Here is a 19,438-nt window from a genome sequence, read left to right on the forward strand (position 1 = left end):
GCAATTGTGTGACATTTGGGTTTACGGGCTTGCCTTCTCCTTGGGCACCCGGTGTTGTGATGAGTAAAGCGGATGAATATGCGTGTATTTGCGTCACGTTGGTATTCCTCAGGGTGTTTTGGGGTTCTGAAGGAAGTTGGGGTGTCACCCTACATGAGGGATTGTATTCGTGATTGGAAAGGTGAAATCTTAAGCAGGGTGTAGGATCATCTAACGGAACTGTGGAATGGTTTCTGGAATTGTGCCATATAAAAAATGTATATATATTTTAACTTTCCTGCTCCGGCCTTGTGAAGTGCTAGGCAGGCTGTTTATCTCAGAATCGAGACGTTATCCCCTTGGCTGTTTTGCAGGATGAGCTGTAGTTAGAAACTTGGTGCTCGGAGTCGTGAGCGGAGCCCTGCGGGCGTTGGGGAAATTGAGAGAACGTTCCGACTTCCCACTGGGCATGGGCAGAAAGTTGGGTATTTCTCATGTGGAGCTGTGAAGTCGCAGCCCCAAGGGGAATTTATTATAGGAATTACTGTGTTCAGGTTTTATAGATGAGGTCCGATGAGAGGGAGCTAGACGGGGCCTCCATATTCTCCTTTCCACAGTGTGCCACTGTGCCCCGCTCCCCCCGGCTTTAATGAAGGACTTGAAGGCCAGCCTGCCCTAGAGGGCATCTCAGTAGAATGAGAGCCAGGGTTCTCATACCCCTGTGCTTTCCTTTCTACCTCTCTGACTGAGCCAGACTCGGTGCACATTCCTTCTCAGGGGATCTGGGGACCTCGACTCTGAATCACTGCCTGTGTAAGGTCACAGAGACCAATGAGATGGGTGTTTCCCGTCCTGTGGTTTCGAGCATCTCCGTCCTCTTGTATTAGTTTAGGAGTTAAAGCAAGGAATGAGGTCTGTGAAAACCAGTATGGCAGGAGCTCCAGAAACCCCATAAGGCGAGCCTTCTCTGCAGTGTGCCTCTCCTCCCGGAGCCCGCTGACCTCCCTTTCCGGTCCCGAGCCGTCCTCACACCCTGGGGAAGCAAACGCTGCAGGTAGCTCGGAGCAGGGTGGGAGGCAAGCGTAGAAGGGGGTCATCTTTTGGCAAGGCTTCTCATTCCAGTTGGGGGGGATGAGTCGGTCTGTGCTGGCCTCCTGGTTCACTTGAGGATGTGTTTATTTTCTCTCTCCTCTCCAGGATGTTTACAGCCATCCTGTGTGGTTTGCCCACAACTGCACTTGCATTTGAATTTGGTGAGCAGCTTGCCCTGGGCAGAGGCTCTTGCCCCACTCAACCCCCCGCAGTCCCCGTCACGCGCACACACATACACTCCTGATCTCTTTGAGTTGCTGCCAGGTTTGTAGTGTGTGTGTGTCTGGGGTAGAATAGAGTAATTATTTTGGGGATGGAAACACAGGAAAATTTTTTTTTTTTGAATAGGCCTTTCAGCAAGTTGGCAAAGTGTCAGGCCCCACTCCCACCCCGGCACAAAGAGCACAGCCGTGTCGGTCATTTTGCGTTTGCCAGACACGATGTGTCTTTTTATTTATTTATTTTTTTGAATGAACAGACCCTCCCCTCCCACACATTCCTTGCTCTTCGTTTAGAATTGAGATGTAATCTAAGTAATTGGATTTTGCCAGCTTATGGTTTTCATATTGGAAAATTTAGTTAATAAAACGGTGTTTTGGCCGACACTCCCCTCCATAAGGGGCCAGCTTGGCATTTCTTTAAATGCCTCGCACTCCTGCCTTCTCCAGCCGAGTCCTGCCCACACGCTGTGTCCTTCTTGGGTTGGTAAACGATCAGAAATTCTGGACAGAAATGGAATGTAATTAACCTAGAAATCGCTGTTGCTGTCGCTCTGTATTTAGGGCTGTCCTAGAGATGGAGCACACAGATAGCACTAAGCCGGTTAACTCCGTCCTGTAGATAAGGCAGGGGAACCAGGATTGTCACCGCTGCCCCCTCGTGAGCCTCTAACAGCTTTGCGTGCGCCATCAGCAGGAGGAGCCGCAGGAAGGCTTCTAACAAAGCAGAAAATAATTTTGCATGAAACTTAGTTTGCTCGTCAGTGGCATTTCTTTGTAGGTGGTGTGTTGCTGCTTGTTGACTTTCAGAATAGTGCCGAGGTTTCTTTTGGTCTCTTTATTCCCATAAAGTTACTTCAACTTTTTTTTTTTTTAACCTAAATATGAAATATACTTCAAGATTTATTTGGGTAAAATTTTAAGTAATCAAGCAAAACATTCTTTTGGCTGTTGGCCATGCCAATTGAACCCCAAATGAGAGAAGGTTCTGGAGAAAAATAATGCCAGCTTTTGTGTGTAGCTCAGGGAGTTGTTGAAGGGAGGAGTGGGGAGGATGGAGGCTCCCAGCGGCGCTCACGCAGTGTGATCCCGCAGTACGCACGGCCTCCATGTGCCTGTCCCACGGGCATGGGGCTGCGGCTGGACCCTCATCCTGCGTCAGGTGATGCTGGCCCACGGACAGTTTGACACGTGGACCCACAAGGGCATCAAACCTTGTGGTGGGATGGCCTCTTGTGCGGCACAATGGTCGAGGTCCAGAACCAGACTTCACTTGGCTTCTTTTGGATGCCGCTGCTGGTGAGCACATGGCGGAATTAACTAAGTGATGACCGTGGAAGTGGCACAAATGGTGACCATGTGGGCAGATGACTTGTAGATTCCTGTGAAATGGATCTGTAATGACACTGAATTCCGGTTGACCTTTGGGTAGACTTACAGAAGGATGGCTGGTCATTTTCCCTGGGGCAGAACGACACACCTCTTCCTTTCCCCTTCCGTTTGGGTCTCGTTGAGGTCCACCCATCTCTCTCTGGCCCCTCTGGATAGCATTCAGTGTGCCCCTGTGCTCCAAAAACGTGGGTGTGTGTAAGTGTGTGATTCCTCAGGAATGGATGGTACAGCAGCTCAGGGTTCCTGCTGTGTCCTCCCCGCATGATGGAGGGTGTGTCTTGGAGGGCGTATCTTCTGTACCTGGTGACACCCGTATGCAGGGGAGACAGCAGTAGTGTCCTCTGCAGACCCTCCTTTGCCCCCAGAGGGCAGGGGATGGAATTGGGCTTGAGGGGTTGGTCATGGGCAGTGTACTTACATTAGGATGGTTTGGTCCTTCCCTCCACATAGAAGACTTGTGAGCAGAGACGGTGAAAAGGTGACCTCCTTAAAAAGGAACAGGTCTGGAGTGTTCTTGTCATTGGATGATGAGAAGCCAGCCTTGGCAAGGTGAAGGGGAAGAGCGTTCTAGATGGAGAGAGCAGTCTCAAGTAAGCATGATCTCTTAGGTATTTGCCTCTCTGTCTTAGGGCATTTATCTATCTCTACATAGAATGACACTCAGAGATCAGGTTAGTGAGTTGACGTTCCTCTCAGCACATTTCCTTTCCTCCTTTTTGGGACACTTTAGCTTAAATGGGATTCACCCCAGCAGGGCTGAGGTTTTGTTTTTGTTTTTGTCTCATGAGTGAATTGACACGGGGCTCCTGGACCCAGGAGCTTCTAGAGAAAAGGCACCCCAGATGGCCTTGTCAGTGATGAGGCTGGGCCTCCCTCCCACTTGGATGCAGCGTGATGGGACCAAGAAAACTCTGACCCAAGCACCAAGCATTTGCCTTTTGGTCTTGCGTGTTGCCCTGCACCCTAGCGGCGTGTGGCCTCAGATAGGTCTCCCTCCCCTCATTCGGCTGATCGGTGTAGTGAGGATGATCTTGGCAAGATCCTTCCCAAAATATCTAAAGACTTTAGCTTTTAACATTTGTCTCAAGCGCCAAACAAGTAGCAGCCTGTATCTCTATTCTCTGAGCTTGCTGTTTGAATTTCTTAGTCTTTTACTTGGTGGACACCTACACATTCACACTGTGGATGGGCAATGGTGTCGTGGTTTGACCCCAGACCACCTCTCCTCCCTCACCCCCACCCAACCCTTGATCTTAATGCACAGTAAATAAAATGGAAGCCTCTGTGTATTTATTCTTCTGTAAATACATTTATTCATGTCTTCCTCTGCTGGTTTCAATCGGTTTGATCTGTTTAACTTGGCTCGCGGGAGAGTTTGCTTTAACTGGGTTTTCTTGACCTAAGGATGTACCTAGGTTTCTAGAAGGAAGCCTTCTGTAAGGGGAAACGCCTTCCTTGATCAGTTAATAAAACAAACAAGGGACTGCATCATGCTTTAGTCGACCCGTCTGGTTTGGGTGAGGAACACACACACCTTCTGTGCTTTCCAAATGTTGGCGTTGCTATGGGTCCCCAGTGGGCAGTGGACGGCCATTTGGCCAACCCTGAAGGCCCCACATAGTGTTTTCCACTTGACCCCGGGGCCCCACACTCTGTCCACCCTCTCGATGATTGGGAACTGTTTTTGTCCAAACAGTGTTGGCCTTTTCAGACATCTTCACGCTGAGGAATGGAAAGGACCGTGCTCGTGGTTGTGGGTAGCGTGTCAGCCGCTGGAAGGGGGTGGGCGAAGTAAATGCCCAGGAGGCGGGTATACCTGACTAGCCCTCCACCTCCCTCTCCAGCCTTCGGTGGGTGGCCTGTGTGGCCTGCGCCTCTGCTCCACAGAGATCCTTTCTCCCCGGCCTCTCCAGGTGGAGACACTCTGTATGTGCTTCATGTCTGGGAACCTGCCACCTCCCCCTTCTTTACTGACTGAAAATAACACTCACTTATTTCCTCGTATCTGGCAGTCTAGAATAAATCGCCTCAAACGTGCCCTGCACAGTGGAGCGGGCGGAGCATGCTTACCCCTGTGGGTGTGGCCTCCATGCCAGGTCATCCAGACTCTCCTGTTGTGTGGGACCAGCAGGGCCCCACCAGCACCTCTGTAATCCTCCCAGGACTCTGCAGGATGAGAAGCCAAACCACAGACCTGCACTTTGTGCAAAAGAGAGAGTCTTCTGGCCGCCGTTTTTGTTTTGTTTTGTTTTGTTTTGTTTTGTTTTGTTTTGTTTTAAAAGACACTGGTTTGTCTTGCAGCTCAGTCCCTGGTTTCATCTGGGTCTTGCAAATACTTTATCACTTGGGAGCTTGGCTTATTCTTTTAAGGGGTAATTTGTTTGCCTGCCATTTTAAATTTGTTAACGGCTTTATTTTTCATGCTCTCACCGAGCAAGTCATCAGGCAAAAAGTGCCTTTTATTCAAACAGGGGTGGGAGCAGTTTATCCTCTGGGTCCCGGATTTGCGGAATATTTTCCTGCCTCGTGCGTGTGTGTCGGACTTCCTTGCGGGCTCATGATGGGTGGCATTTGTTGTCACTGACTTTTTAAAAAGCCGTGAGTGGCAGCCCACACGTTGCAGGCAGTACTCCTGTCCGGTTTCTTTAATGCTCAGAGTGAGAATTGGGTCCGATTAGTCGAAGATGGGCGTGTTCCTGCAGGTGCCAGTTGAAAAGGATACACTTGTCAGGTGGAATCTGAGGGCGAGGGGGCTTCTTCTTTTCACAGGGAGCCGACGTTGCTGGAGGGGCGGGGCAGTTCTGTGGGGTCTGTCCACCCCGATGGTGGCCTTGTGTCGTGGGGTTCTGGCTGGTGGGGACGCGGTAGTTGCCTCCTGCATGCCCCTTCCTCCAGACGCCCTTGCCGCCTGCACCAGGGAGTTGAACGCAGAACTTGAGAAGGAGCAGCTAGAAAGGTCCAGTCACTCTGTCAAACTGTATGATGTCTGTAGAGTCTAATAATAAGTTTGAGCTTACCTTGCCCCCTCTTTTTTCATATCCCCCCTCCCCCCATTTAGTCCTTTTATAAAAATACCTGTTTGCAACTGATAGGAAATGCAGAGGGAGAAACATAACCAGACTCACCAACTCAACCAGGCTCAACAACCGTGATCCCCGCAGTCTGAGAAGCACCCTGGTGCTGTCTCAGTCTCCCCTCCTCCTTTCCGTCTGGTCCTTCAGCATCTCCCCCTGGAGGGCCCTCCTCGGGGCTCGGTGGCTTGTCCTGTGTCATGTGTGTGGGGTAGGCGGGGCATTCGGTTGGTTACAAAACTCTTTGTTCTCCATAACGGGGACAGTGGTGTTGCCCCATTCTCTTACCCTTTTAATACCTGGGAGTGTCCCTTAACGTTGTTTAACTCTTTGCTGATAGCTTGTGAACGTGGCTGCTTCACTGTGGTTCCTCCTGGGTTCGCAGGAGCCTGTGGTTAGCCGTGATGTTTGTGGGTGTCAAGGACTGCAGGCTGCCCGGTAGGTAAGGAGTTGGGGGTGTTGTCTCCCCTTTGAGCAAATGTTAGTTGGTACTGGGCTCGTCGTCTGTATGGCGGTGTTTCTTGTAGGTTTGGGAAGGGAGGCAAGAGTAGAGACTGGTCAGGACAAGGGGTGGTGAAAGTTTGTTTTAGTTTCTTAGTAGAAAATAGAGGGGAAGTGTGTGTGTGTGTGTGTATTTGTGTATTTTGCTGTACTAGTTTGTTAAATACCAGAATGTTGATTTAATACCTGAAGGTATTGAGTCATCAACTGTTTAAGGTACAACGATTACTGTTTTATGTAATTCCGACAATAGTTAAAAGAAGATTTATTTGTGTTTTACTAATCTCTGTGGTGTTCTTTTAACATTCATTACTCAAAGCTGTTTTTGGGGGTGAGGGGGCAGTTACCAATTGCACACAGTGATTGATTCGGATTTGGATTCTGACCCATCCCTGTGCCATGGGGCTGCTTGTGGGTTCTTCTCTCTTGGATTTTTTCCCTCCCCTGGCCCTCAAATCCTGTTTGTTGAGCGTCTCTATGAGTAGGGCTGGCCAGAAGGTCTAACCTGCGGGTTCTTGCCCTCAGAAGTACCTGCCACTCCCCTTGTGAATCGAGATCTTTGCAGTGAAGAAAGAGCTGATCGAGGTCATCCGTGATAAATGTCAGGTTGGTTACACGTAAACTAAAAATGAGGTGGTATTCTTACGTGGAAGCAGGGAAATTGACAACTGGCGGCTGCAGTGCTAGGAAGAAAGTGAAGAAGGCTTTCCAAGACTCATCAGGATTCGTGATAGAAAGGATCAACTTAGTTGATGGCTAACTAAGGAGAGAAGTGTTGTGATTTGTAGACACGGCGGTTAGACGAGGGGTCAGTGTCTGTGTGGGATTGTGTCAGGGAGGAAGCCCGACAGGGGAGATTCAGGCCCGGTTTTCGAAGCCCTGACTGGATGAAGTTTGGACTTCGACAGTAAGCAGAGGGTACCCAGAATTTGTATTTTGGGTGGACTAGAGAAATCGATTTTTTCCTGCAGTGTAAGCTTTCATTCATGTAACGAATTTGTGTGGCTGGACTGGGGTCGGAAGAGATTGGAGGTGGGGAGACTGCTTCCTCGGGGGTGCAGACAGGGTCAGTGGTGTGCAGGTGGCTGGGGGTAGGAGCCTGGTGTAAGGGCACCGATGAAGGGAATCGTGTATGTGTTGGTGACAGGACCCCGTTGAAGCGGACACTGCTGGATACGTGTGGCAGGATGATTTGAGTGTCGTAACTCCGGACTTAATTTAAAAGTAAAAAGGCCATTCATTAATCCCCTGTCCTCAATGGGAATGCCCGGCCTTCACGTGGCTCGTGCAGGCACGCTCAGGGCGCCCGTTTTATATCCGTGTATAAAACATAGCCTTTTAACCAAATTTACGGCCCTCTGCAGTGTGGCTTATGAGCGTGTGAGAGATAGAGAACCTTAATTAGAAAGAGTTTGCTTGAATCAGGGTCTTTTTTTTTTTTTTTTTTTCCTTTTCCCCCCCCCCCCGCCTCCCGTGTCCTGACCTTATGGCCACACGTAGATCTATATCCTCCGATCTCTGCCTGATTCGTGTTTGATTCTCCTTTGCCTCTCCAGGCCCAGGCTGCAAGCACAAAGGAAGTTTGCTCAGTCTCAGCCGAACAGTCCCAGCACAACCCCGGTCAAGGTCGCGGAGCCACTGCTGCCCCCTCCGGCGACTCAGATTTCGGACCTCTCTAAAAGGAAGCCCAAGACAGAAGACTTTCTTACCTTTCTCTGCCTTCGAGGTGAGACCCTGCCCCCGGTCGGCGGGGGGAGGAGGAGCCTAGTTGCAAGAAAAGGGAGGACGGTTCGCGGAAGTTAGATGTTCTCTGTGGGAGGTGACCGTGCGGTGGAGGGAAAGCGGCTACCGGAGCCTTCCCGTTTCTCCTTTTAGCATCATTTGACACTTAAATCCCCTTTCTTGGCTTCTCCACAGTGTCTCAGATCGTAGTTTTTTTCTTGTTTTAAAGATTTTATTTACTTACTTGGCAGAGATCACAAGCAGGCAGAGAGGCAGGCAGAGAGAGGGGGAAGCAGGCTCCCTGCCGAGCGGAGAGCCCGATGGGGGGCTCGATCCCAGGACCCTGAGATCATGACCTGAGCCGAAGGCAGAGGCTTTAACCCACTGAACCACCCAGACGCCCCAGTTTCTTTCTTTCTTTAAAGATTTTATTTATTTATTTGACAGAGAGAGAGAGATCACAAGTAGGGAGACAGGCAGGCAGAGAGAGGGAGGGGGTAGCAGGCTCCCTGCTAAATAGAGAGCCTGATGTGGGGCAGGACCCTGGGATCATGACCTAAGCTGAAGGCAGAGGCTTTAACCCACTGAGCCACCCAGGCACCCCCGGATTGTTGTCTCTATAGCTTTACTGTTACAACCTGACTTGTCCCCACTCCCCTTCCAGAACTCCATTGCCCCCACCACACACGTGCTTTGCCAACACAGGGTTTGTCCTGTGACCTACCCCCCCGCCCCCGCCCCTAGGTTATGTGAGTGGAGATTGTCACCTTTGCTCAAGTTTTGTAAAGTCTGTCGTAAGTCACATCGAGTGAGGTTCACACTTTCCCTGTACTACTTTGGGAAGAATTCAGGCAATGACTTCCAAGTATAGTTGACCCTTGGACAACATGGGTTTGAACAGCCCCAGGCTCCCTTCTGTGTGGGTGGTTTTGTTTTGTTCTACATTAAATATAGCAGGGTGTGTATTTTCTCCTCCTTAAGATTTTCTCAATAGCGTTTTCATTTCTCCAGCTCTATTATAAGAACACAATATATAATCCACGTGGCATACAAAATACGTGTTAAGCCTGTTAATGTTATGGGAAAGTCTTGTGGTCGACCGTAGGTTGTATTACTAGTTAAGTTTTGGGGGAGTCATAAGTTACACAAGGATTCCAACACCCCTACCTAACCCCTACATTGTTTGAGGTTCGACTGTATATAAATGGTGAAAATAGTCGTCCCTATATGTGAACAGGACTGAGGAACAGAGTGCAAGGTCGAGGCTCACATTTCTCAATAAAGGTTGAGTTTGGATTTGCATGGTCTGACTTGGGAAACTGGCTGCTACAGGGACTAACTTCATCACAGTTGTTGAAGAAGGTGCGAGATTGTCAGAGAGCCTCTTAACGGCCATGGGAGGTGCAGAGGAGTGTTGGGAGTAGAGAAAGCTGTGTACATGGAGGTTTCCTCTGGTGAGGTTCATTGACAGAAAGGGAGCAGGAGGTCGAGGGCTTTGCTGTGGGTCATTTTGCGGGGAGGACGGGGCTTGAGGGTTAGAGTTCTGTACTTTAAAAACAAATAGTTTTATGAAATAACTTACAGCAAGATTTCAGTAGGATAGAATTTTTTCTTTTCCTAAACTACTGGAGAATTTCCACCCTGTACCCCATCACTCCTTATTAACACATTAGCGTGTATTTTCTTAAAATAAGGACATTCTTCCAGAATGATCCAAATCAAAAGATTGACAGTGATCTGTCCCTACTGTTTACAAGCTCTCTTCTCAGGTTGGCCACCGCTGCCCCAGAGAGAGGCTCCAGTTCAGAGCGGGAAGATCCAGGTCCCAGTTGGGCATTTTGTTTTTTCTTTTTTTCCTTACCTTTTCTTTCTTCTTTTCTTTCTTTCTCTGTTGGGCATTTTTAATGGTCTTCCTCTGGAGCAGGTGTGTGCGGTCTTCTCTCCCCACCAGTCTTTGTCTTTCATGACTCTGACTCTTGAAGATTATAGGCCACTTGTTTTGTCCATTGGCCCTCCATTCAGGTTATCAAGTGTTTCCTCATCATTAGATTCAACGTTTTGTGTTTCTGGCAGTGTTTCGTGGGAGGTTCTTTGAAACCCCCTATTCCTTTTCTCATCAAACACTATTTAGTTTTTGAAAATCTGTATGGGCTCGATTCTTATTTCATTCAAAGGGTCATAATCCATTTTTTAAAAGTACATTTTGGGATGCCTGGGTGGCTCAGTCAAGTGCCTGCGTCTTGATCCTGGCTCAGGTCTTGATCTCATGGCTATGGGTTCGAGCCCTACCTTGGGCTTCACAGTGGGCATGGAGCCAATTACAAAATATCCGTGTGTGTGTGTGTGTGTGTGTGTGTGTGTGTGTGTGTCTTCATTGAAATATATATATTTTTTTCAACTTCAAGTACAGTCTGCCTACCTCTAGCATGGGGCTCACAACTCCAAGACTGAGTCACATGTCCTACTACCTGAGCAGCCAGACACACCTCTCTTGCTCTGTTTTGATGTTCAGATTGTCCCATATCTCCTCAGTGCAGCCCCTCTAAGCTGGCTTCTTTTTCCTTTTTGCCCTGTCCCTGTCCTCCTTCCGGCCTTGCTTCTGGGCCCAACCCTGCTCCGGGCTCATCCTCCTTTTGCTGCCTGAGCTCTGGGACCAGCCATTTCTCCAAGGAGCCACGGTCTGGGCCTGCAACGTGCTCTTAGCTAGAGCGCCTTTTATCGTAGGTGCTCTGTGAATGCGTGTAGTGTGTGTGTGTGTGTGTGTGTGTGTGTGTGCGCGCGCACCTGCATGCGCAGGAACACGTGTGTGTGCAGATGTACACATGTGCTCAGTTAGCATATCTAGATGTAGGTCCACTTTTGTGAATTTGCACTGATACCTCTGATTTCAGTTCAACATCTGTGGGTGCATTCTGGTTTTCTTCCTTTCCACATTAAAGACCGAGAAATCTGGCTCTGTCATCCCTAGTGGATTTGTTCATTTGATCAGTTTTTTCCAGCATAAACCACACACACACACACACACACACACACACACACCCGTCTCTGCTGCTGCCCTTTCCTCTGCCACATGGACCCCTTGTGACGTTGCTTGGCTCTGCCACTCCTGATTGGGCTGCCCATCTCCTCCCCCTGCTTTGGCTCTGACACCCTAACTGAGGCCACCATTGTTACTCCCCCTCCCACCCTCCCTCCCTGGTCTCCCTCCCACTGGTTTGCTTTAGGAATGACACCTTAAAGAAGGGAAGGTGAGGAGTTCACATTCATGTTGGACATAATGGGCTATTGAAAGTTCTCAGACTCTCGCGACACGAAGGAGAATAATTTGTTAGTCTAGCAGCTGGAGGTTGCTTGGCCTGGACTAAGGGGAGGTGAGGCAGGTGGCTCATCTCCGTGGTTTTGCAGAGCTCCCTGCTGAGATTCTAGGGAGCCCAAGGGGTCGAGGGTGAAGATGGAGCGGAATGTGTGGCGCCCAGAGGAGAAGCTTGCATGCTGTGGTGTCTGTGAAGGAAAGAGTGGGGACCGTGACCAGCGAACCACGCCGGGCTGTCATCTGTTCTTGGAGAGACTGTGGGACAAGGTGCTGGGAGGAAGGGATTTTAGTTAAAGCAGTCTCTGAAAGGGTTAACTGGGTCACCAGCAGCACTTTCAGGTTAATAATTAAAGTGCAGGGGTGGTGGAACCCTGCTTCTGTGCCCTTGGTCACACGTGGCATCTTAGTACCATTGGAGCTGGATTTTACTTGGAGCCTTGACTCCTGTTTGCTTTTCTTTAGGGAAAGCCTCACTGATCCTGTTTCATTAGGATTCCAGAAAGTTGGCTCCTGAGAGCTGAAGTTAGGAAGGGCTTTGCTGTGGAGCGGGTGCGACTCAGTTTTTAGAGAGGAATTTGTGCCGTGTGCACATGTATAGACATTATTTTTAAAAAACGCCTCTGTAGAGAGGCACGCTGATTGCTTCTGTAAATGGCATCCAGCTTTGACGTTTCGTGGCTCTAGATAAAAGAGAACCAGGTCAGAAGATCGCCACAGTGTACTTTGCATTGTGGGATGGAACAAAGGCTTGAGTAAGCGAAGTCCAGGAGGTGTGTTTAAAACAATTGTGTAAAAATGCTCTGAGCTTTGTAAATTTCTGAGTTTATGAGCCAGGCAATAAAATAGGTTTCGTTATTTGGCTTTACCTGATAAACTGGATTGGTCTGATACACAATATTGTACTCTCCTGTAATTTCTTGACTACAAGTGCTTAAAAAAAATCCGAGTTATCTTTAGCTTTATTTATTTTTCTTTTTTTAAATTATGTTTTTGTGAAGTCAGAAATGCTTAACCTGATTTGGCTTTAAAAGCCCCCAAATGATAGGTGATTCCTCTATGGTGCCTTGCCAGTCCTGGGAATGGGGTGGGCCTGGGGGTACAGGCATGGCACAGTTGAGAATGTGATTGCTTGAGCCAATTAAAACTCCTAGTTTGATGTGCACAAGGGTTAAACAGATCCCTGATATAGTGGTACGTCAGTGGTTTTCTTCGTATTTGAAGTTAAGAAAAATACGGTGTTGAACTTTTGTTGTTGGTCAGGGAACTATTCCATGTTTCTCTAGGGAACGTCAGCAGAAAAAATGGGGGTAGTAGGCAGACTAATAATCTAAAATACCCTCCCTCTGGTCTCTCAGAGACAACCACTGGTAACCATCTCTGTGATGAAAATATTCCTGAGCCTTCCCTCTGTGTGTGTGTGTGTGTGTGTGTGTATGTGTGTGTGAGTGAGAGAGAGAGAGAGAGAGAGAGAGAGAGAGACACCTGTGTCCCCCTCCCTCTGCGAACCCCACCTCTCTCCCAGTCACTGTGTAGTCTGGTTTTCCTGCCGAACAGCATCCCATAAATACTGGATCCATTTTGTGGGTGTCTCGTCACTTAGCAGGTTCCATGTTTGTGCTCAGACGTTCTGACTTTCTGCTATCAGCTGTGGCCGACACACGTCCTCAGTCTGGCCTCTGCCCTGACTTTGCCTCCTGTTCTCTGAAGTTGGCAGCCAGGAATGCAACCTGCGTTCTAGTGCTTTCTTCTTGGGTTGCAGATTCCAGACCACAGAGAGCTTGTCAGAGTCCCCCAAACTCCAGGTTCCGCAGAGCCCCGTTTGCTCCCTCAGCCTTGGGTGACGGCCGGCGCTGTTCGGGGTAAAAATCAGCCTTTAATAAGCAGCTTATTTACACGGGAGGAGAGTCTGGCTGCAGAAGTAACGAGTCAGATCAGATGGACTGTCCGTTCCCAGCCTCCCGAGATCCCAAGACCATGCCTTTTCCCCACAATTCCATCAGATATCTTGGTGGTGGGTGGGGACTCTCTGGGCCATTACTGACCCCGGGAGTAGCGTGTATATGGAAACATGCTAGCCAGCCAGTCAGGTTCAGAAGCCTCAGTGATTAAAAAAAAAATCTGCTTCCAGGCCCTCAGACACCTTTCAGCTCAGCTCGGCAAGGTGCTCTCTCTCCTTTCCTATTTAAGATCATGACCTAAAATTTCTAGAGGAAGTGAATGTGGATTGAACAGTGCGGCGGGGCTGGAAGTGTTTGCCTGCAGTGTATGCATCTTTAAGGAGCTCCTTCGAAGGGGGTCTGCATGTCTTCTGCTGGAGGCGCAATTAGTATCTTCGCCTGGTTCCCTCCAGAAGGGGCTGTGCGTCGTGTGCCGTGCCCAGCGATGGGTGCCGTCCCCGTTCCTCTGCTGTTCCTAATGAGTTGGATCGTCTTTCCTTTGTTCTGACTATGATTATTAACAGATTAAAAAGCTTAGCACAGTAGAGCAGTGGCAGGTTAAATGCTTCTCTTATTTACATTTTTCTCTTTATGGGGCGCTGCAAACAAGGGGGATTCCCAAAGGGGATTCTTGAAAAACACACACACACACACACACACACACACACACACAGGACACACGGTGGGGAGGGTGTCACATGGAGCATCACAGACCTGCCTGGTGCAGAGAGGTCTTTTGCGTAGGGTGGGCAGTGTTCTGGTCAAGGAGCAGCACTTTCTGTCTGGGGACTCGCCTGCCTTTTGTTTCTAGAGTCTTACAGATTCTTCAGTGATCAGCTGTCATTCAGTTGCTAATTAATTCAGCGGGCCCTCTGTGGAACCCTTTTTATATGCTAGACACCTAGAAAACAGATTAGGAACACAAAAGCAGAGAGACTCACAGTGAACCTGTAGAAGATGCCAGGGTAGATGGGTGCAGAGGGCGCACCAGGAGGGAAATGCCATCTGGCAAAGGAAGGAGCACTGGAGCCGGCTTTGTGGGCATGGGGGGTGGGGTGGGTGTGGCCTCTATCGCGGCCTGGAAGGGCCCCAGGTGCATGCCGGGAAGTGTGAGCTGTGTTGTCCACTCCTGGGGGCCTTGGGCTACATATTTGGGTCCCAGTGGGGTTCTGCAGCTGACAGGGTGCTGTACAAGGCCAGGGCCTTCCGGAAGGTGATCCTGGCTGGCAGCTGGGGGGAAATGGTTTGGGGAAATGCAGAGGGGCCCGCTGTCCCTCCACCATCCTGGGTTGGGGTCAGTTATCCAAGGATCCAGCTCTAGGCCTAGAATCTCCTATCCCTGACAGGCCCTTCCATCTGCAATAAGCCTGTTTCAGGTGGTTTCTGTGTGCCCAGTCCTTTTTGGTTTCCCCTAGGGGAAAAGACAGGATTTGAGATTTAGGAAGGAACCTTCTGAAAGACCCAGAGAACAGACGACCTTATAGGTAGGCACCCCCCCCGCCCACCCGGGCTTTCTCTGTGGACAGTAGCCGGCTTTGTTTACAGGGAGCACACAGATAGTTAGAGGACTGACCTTGGGTATTAAGAACGATAAATTGTTTAAGTAGGGCAAATGCAGAAAGCCTGGGGTGGTTTAGAGGTCATAGAATAAAAGGGGATTAACCTGCTAGAAAGCAATTAAGCAGTCCTCCAATTGCAAGGAACACTTCACTAATAATGAACTTCATGGAGCAAAATGGGAATGTGGTTACATTATACGAGATCTTTGGGGAGGAAGGCACATTGCCACAGTGGTACACAACTTTTTTTGATGGCTCCTTGGGAGAGGCGTTGCATCTTACTTTTTGAGGGCTATAGCAGAGGGGAGGAAGCAGGGTCCAGGATGGTATTCACAACTGTGTTGAGGGCTAAAGGTGCCACCTTCTCTTTTCTCCAGATCAGACTAGCCTTTCTATCCTTGGTTTTCCAGTGGAGTCTGTGTAAATGTGGCTGAGTTCTGCTGAGCAAGTGATTTGTTTGCCAGGATCGTTGATCAGGCTAGTTGGGAAGAAACATGAAACCATGGCATTCTTCTGCGCCAAGGAGGGGAAGGATGGATCCCTTTTAATTGCTCTGTGACCTTCATCAGTTGTTCAGATTCCAAGACATTTTGCTCAGAGGGCTGGCCGGGCGCGAGGCTTTGCCCTCCCTGACAATAAAGCAGGCTCGCTCTTCCCCGCCGCTGGCTGCTGGCACTGAGTCAGTGGTATTCCGCACAATCGTCTCTGGCCTTCTCCTTAATTTCTAGAGATTCTGAAATCCGTTTGGTGAAGGTAGATGGGGTGGGGGAAACTTTTAGTCGGGACAGTCCTGTTTTGTTTGCTGGTGAGCGCCTTTGCTGGCTGCCGAAGCATCACTGTTCTGAGGTCACTCAAGTCCTCAAGAGGAACGTTTTGTGGCGGAGGAAGTCGGGAAGGGGTTATTTCTGTGAACAGTAAAGAGTTCAGGGTGCTGACCATTTCTCAGGGGCTGAGTAGCAGGGGTGGTGGATTTCTTACCGGATACGCCGTGTCTTATCGTCCCTGATGCAGCCTGTAATTGATGAGTCTTTCCTGTTGCCATTCTTCTGTCGGGGCCTGGAAATTGACACTTCTTCCCGTAATTTACATGGATGGTGTCCCAGCTCCCCTTTCCAGCCTCCCACCTCTCACGAAGTCCCCCTTTATTAATTTTCACAGTGTGCGTGTCCCCCAGGCAAGGTGACTCTGCCTTTAGCATTCGGTGTCTGTTAGGATTTGTGGATGTTTCGCATGATGAAGAGAGCACAGACTTCTGTGTTCAGAGAGTGGCCGTGTGACCTTCTTAAAGCCCCTTTCTAACTTGTTTCCACTTCTGAACTTGATGGGTAGAAGTCAGGAACTTTCAAAGTCGTCCTGGCTGTTTGTTTGTTGGAGTTGGAGTCCGAGAGCCCTCACTGCGTTCCATCGGGTGTTTGTGTTCTGTTTTAAGCCTGGGTGTAGATAAGAAACCTGGGCAAGATTGTAAGGGGAGAGTTCCGGCTGTTGATTGAAAGCTAGCTGCTTCCGTCGCTACAGACGGGTCAGCAATCATTGGAAGCAAACGTGGTCAGTCTGTTGTGTTAGGGCCGGTGGCCAGAACACGTGCCCTCACGTTGGGGAGTTTCCCAGATGTGGGGTCAGATGGGCATAGCTGGCTGCAGGTGCCCCTAGGCCCATGCCAGGGAGCTGCGACGGGGGAGGGATGCTGTGCGAAAGATTGGCCAGGTGCGGAGGGGGGTTGGTGTCACCCTCCCTCCCTCCCTCCCTATTCTTAGAAGACCTTCACGGGGCTGAAGGTTTCCAGCTCTTGGCATCACTCACTCACTCCCAGTTGCAGAAATCCTAACTGTTGAGTTCACTTTGCATCTACCCCCTACCTCGAGATTCTTGTTCTCGACCCGCTTGCCTTTCCCTTGTAGGAAAGCAGACGGGAACTCAGTTGCTTTCGCTTTGACCTTGTGGAGTTTACCCAACGGCCTGATGTTCGAGGTCTAAGTTTTTGTCACTGAAGCCGAGTAGTAACCTAATAGCGGTTCCGCGAGGCCGACTTCACGGTGCTTCTGCATACGTGATCTTCGACCCTTCAGGGCCATCACGGTTGTTGTGGCTGGAGACTTCATCCTGCCTGTACAGACAGGCAGACGGTCTCAGAGCAAAAAAGCACGTGCCAGCTGAGCTGACGCCTCAGTCTAGATTTTTGGATTCCGTGGAGGGTCTTTTTCCAGCGATTCGGATTTGCATGTGTAAAAAGGGGTAGCAGCCCCAGGATGGGGCACTGTCACATGGAGGCAACTCCTTACCCCATAAGGAGTTAGGGGCTGCCTTTGAATTTGGCCTCCAGCTTGGCGGGCTGTTCCCCATGACCTCTTGTATCCCCGGTGGTGCCAGAGATGGCTTTAGCTGAACGTCTTAAAATTTTACTGTACTTTTAATTACCTTTCCTTTAGAACAAGTGATACTCATTTTCTGCCATATTCTACACCTAAGTCATTGACGTGTGGATGTGGATTACTGTAAAGAAAATAGCACACGGAGAGGCTGGCTATGGCCTGTAATCTTAGGGCACGCGGTGGACGAAGTTGGGGAACTCCTGTTTTCAGCTCTTTGCTGGTAAATTATAAAGGCCAACCCGGAAGAGACCAAGAGACCCTTCCTTTCGGTGTGTCCTCACTGTCCCACAGCCTTTCAGGACACTTTGTGTTTACTTTGTGTTTACCTGCGGGGGTAACACGAGCTTGTGGATGAGTTCAGAGCTCTTTTCTGTTTGGGTCAGGAGCATTGGTGCCTGGTACGTCCAGAGGTAGGCAAACGACACAGGGCCATTGCAGCTGCATTTTTCTGTGACTCTCCCTTGTCAGCCGTTGGAGCTTTTCCCTAACTCAGGAAATCCGCAAACAACTATTCCCTACCCCCAGCTCCCAGCCCCTGCCACTTCACTCTGAAGTTTTGTTTTAAAATGTCTTTGTATGGTAGTAGGAGCCGACTGTTTTTCATTCTGTTTGCATAACCTGAAGGATCAATCGTGGAAATGCCAAGGCGGTGGGCCAGCTGGGTTTATTAGGTCAGGCTACAGGATTGGACTCCCCAGCTAAATGACAGCGTGCAGGGAATCCCCGTAGGGTCTTTCCAAAATAGAACGGAGCTATGTTTAGCTTGTTAAGATAAAGAACTGGTCGGGGGAGGGAAGATAATGGGAAGAAGGGCTTGTATGTGTACATGATTATGATTCATGGAGAAGAATCCAATTTTATGGAAACCACAGCCCAAATTAGAGAAAGCAAGCTTTTGGATTAAAATGATTTCTGTTGTGGTTGTAACATACCACAGTTTGATTTTTGTCCAGATGAAAACATTTGGTTTTCACTTCAGTAAATATTGTGGAGACATTGCCAGCTAATTCTGAAAAGTAATGAAATACGGCTTTGGCAAAGCACGCATGCATTCTGTACTCCCAATTCCACTTATCTGATCCAAGTTCAGATTTTTTTCCCGCATTTGCTAATGCACTTGAATAATCAGAAGAGAAAAATCTGCCTGTGATTTTAGGAGAAAACTGTATATGCTAAATACACTTTTATAATTTAATGGGTATAGAAGCTCCCTTGCTCCTCCCCAGATACCCCACACATTCCTTAAGTCTTTCCAAACCTTGGCCTTTTCATTGATTACATTGCTAGAGTTACAGTTTGCAAGGGAGACAGGATGTAATTCTGCATGGTGAGTCAGCCTCGCTGTGTTGTTAATTAACATCGCGCACAGCGCTTGTGTGGGGGGCGGGGACCACCCTGAGAACACCAGGGGAAGAGCTGTGAACGGGGAGCAGCTGAGCCCCCTGGGAGACCCCTTGTTTTCCCCATCTTTTCTGGTGTGCAGCAGGTGGGTCTTGCTATGGAAAGGGAAGAGCTCTCTGGGGAAGCTTTTTCATGCTGTGAAACCACACGGTCCCCTGTCCCTGGTCTCCTTGTCCCTGTAGCTCCATTCCGGTTTTCGCACTAGACCCCCAGCAAGCTTTTCCTGAAGTCTGCCTCCTCGGATATTTGTAGTAAAGAATTTTCCCTAATAAATTGTCTAGAGATGATGCTTGCTTATGTACCAGAATCTGTAAGCTGCATAGTGTTTTTGATGAAAACTTTAAAAGCATACGTGCTCTTCTCTTTTCAAATACTAAACACGGATTGAGCTTTCTGGGGACTGTGCATCGATAATGACTGTGTAACACACCCATTCACCCCTTTTTAAAAACCTGAGGAATGTGGGGTCGTTTTCACTAGCGAGAAATAACCCAGATTGCTTTAGGGTTTATAAAATGCCTTTCCTTCACCTTTTCTTGTGTCTAGCAGATTGCTCCTGCTCTATGCTAATCTGTAAATTAGATAATCGAGCTTGGATCTAGGCTAAGAAGAAATGAATGTACTCTGCGTGCATGCCTTTGACTAGTTGTGGTTCCTTATAGGCTCTATGCTTACCTTTATCTGTTTGAAGTTGTTCCCCCGTTATTCTCCAGGTATTTGTATAAAACAGTGCTTCTCTGTCACCGACTATTTTTAGTGTGGCCTGAAATAATGGGATGATTTTACTGGTTTTCTCTCCATGAGAATGAAAGCTCCTTCCACTCTTGGCCAGCTCTTGGTTTGCCTTTTTTTTTTTTTTTTAAAGTATTTATTTATTTATTTAT

General features: G+C 48.9%; 1 protein-coding gene across 5 annotated transcripts in view; it reads left to right on the forward strand.

The window, feature by feature from the left end:
• JARID2 (jumonji and AT-rich interaction domain containing 2) overlaps positions 1-19,438 on the forward strand; it is a 254,541-nt gene that overhangs the window by 180,095 nt on the left and 55,008 nt on the right. For all 5 annotated transcript variants that reach the window (XM_032861601.1, XM_032861598.1, XM_032861602.1 and 2 more), the window contains one exon: positions 7,810-7,979. In XM_032861601.1, coding sequence (XP_032717492.1) covers positions 7,810-7,979 — 170 coding nt within the window. The remainder of the gene's footprint in view (positions 1-7,809; positions 7,980-19,438) is intronic.

Source organism: Lontra canadensis, unplaced genomic scaffold (assembly GCF_010015895.1).
Source record: "Lontra canadensis isolate GAN:19392208 unplaced genomic scaffold, GSC_riverotter_1.0 scaffold21, whole genome shotgun sequence".
NCBI lineage: Eukaryota > Metazoa > Chordata > Mammalia > Carnivora > Mustelidae > Lontra > Lontra canadensis.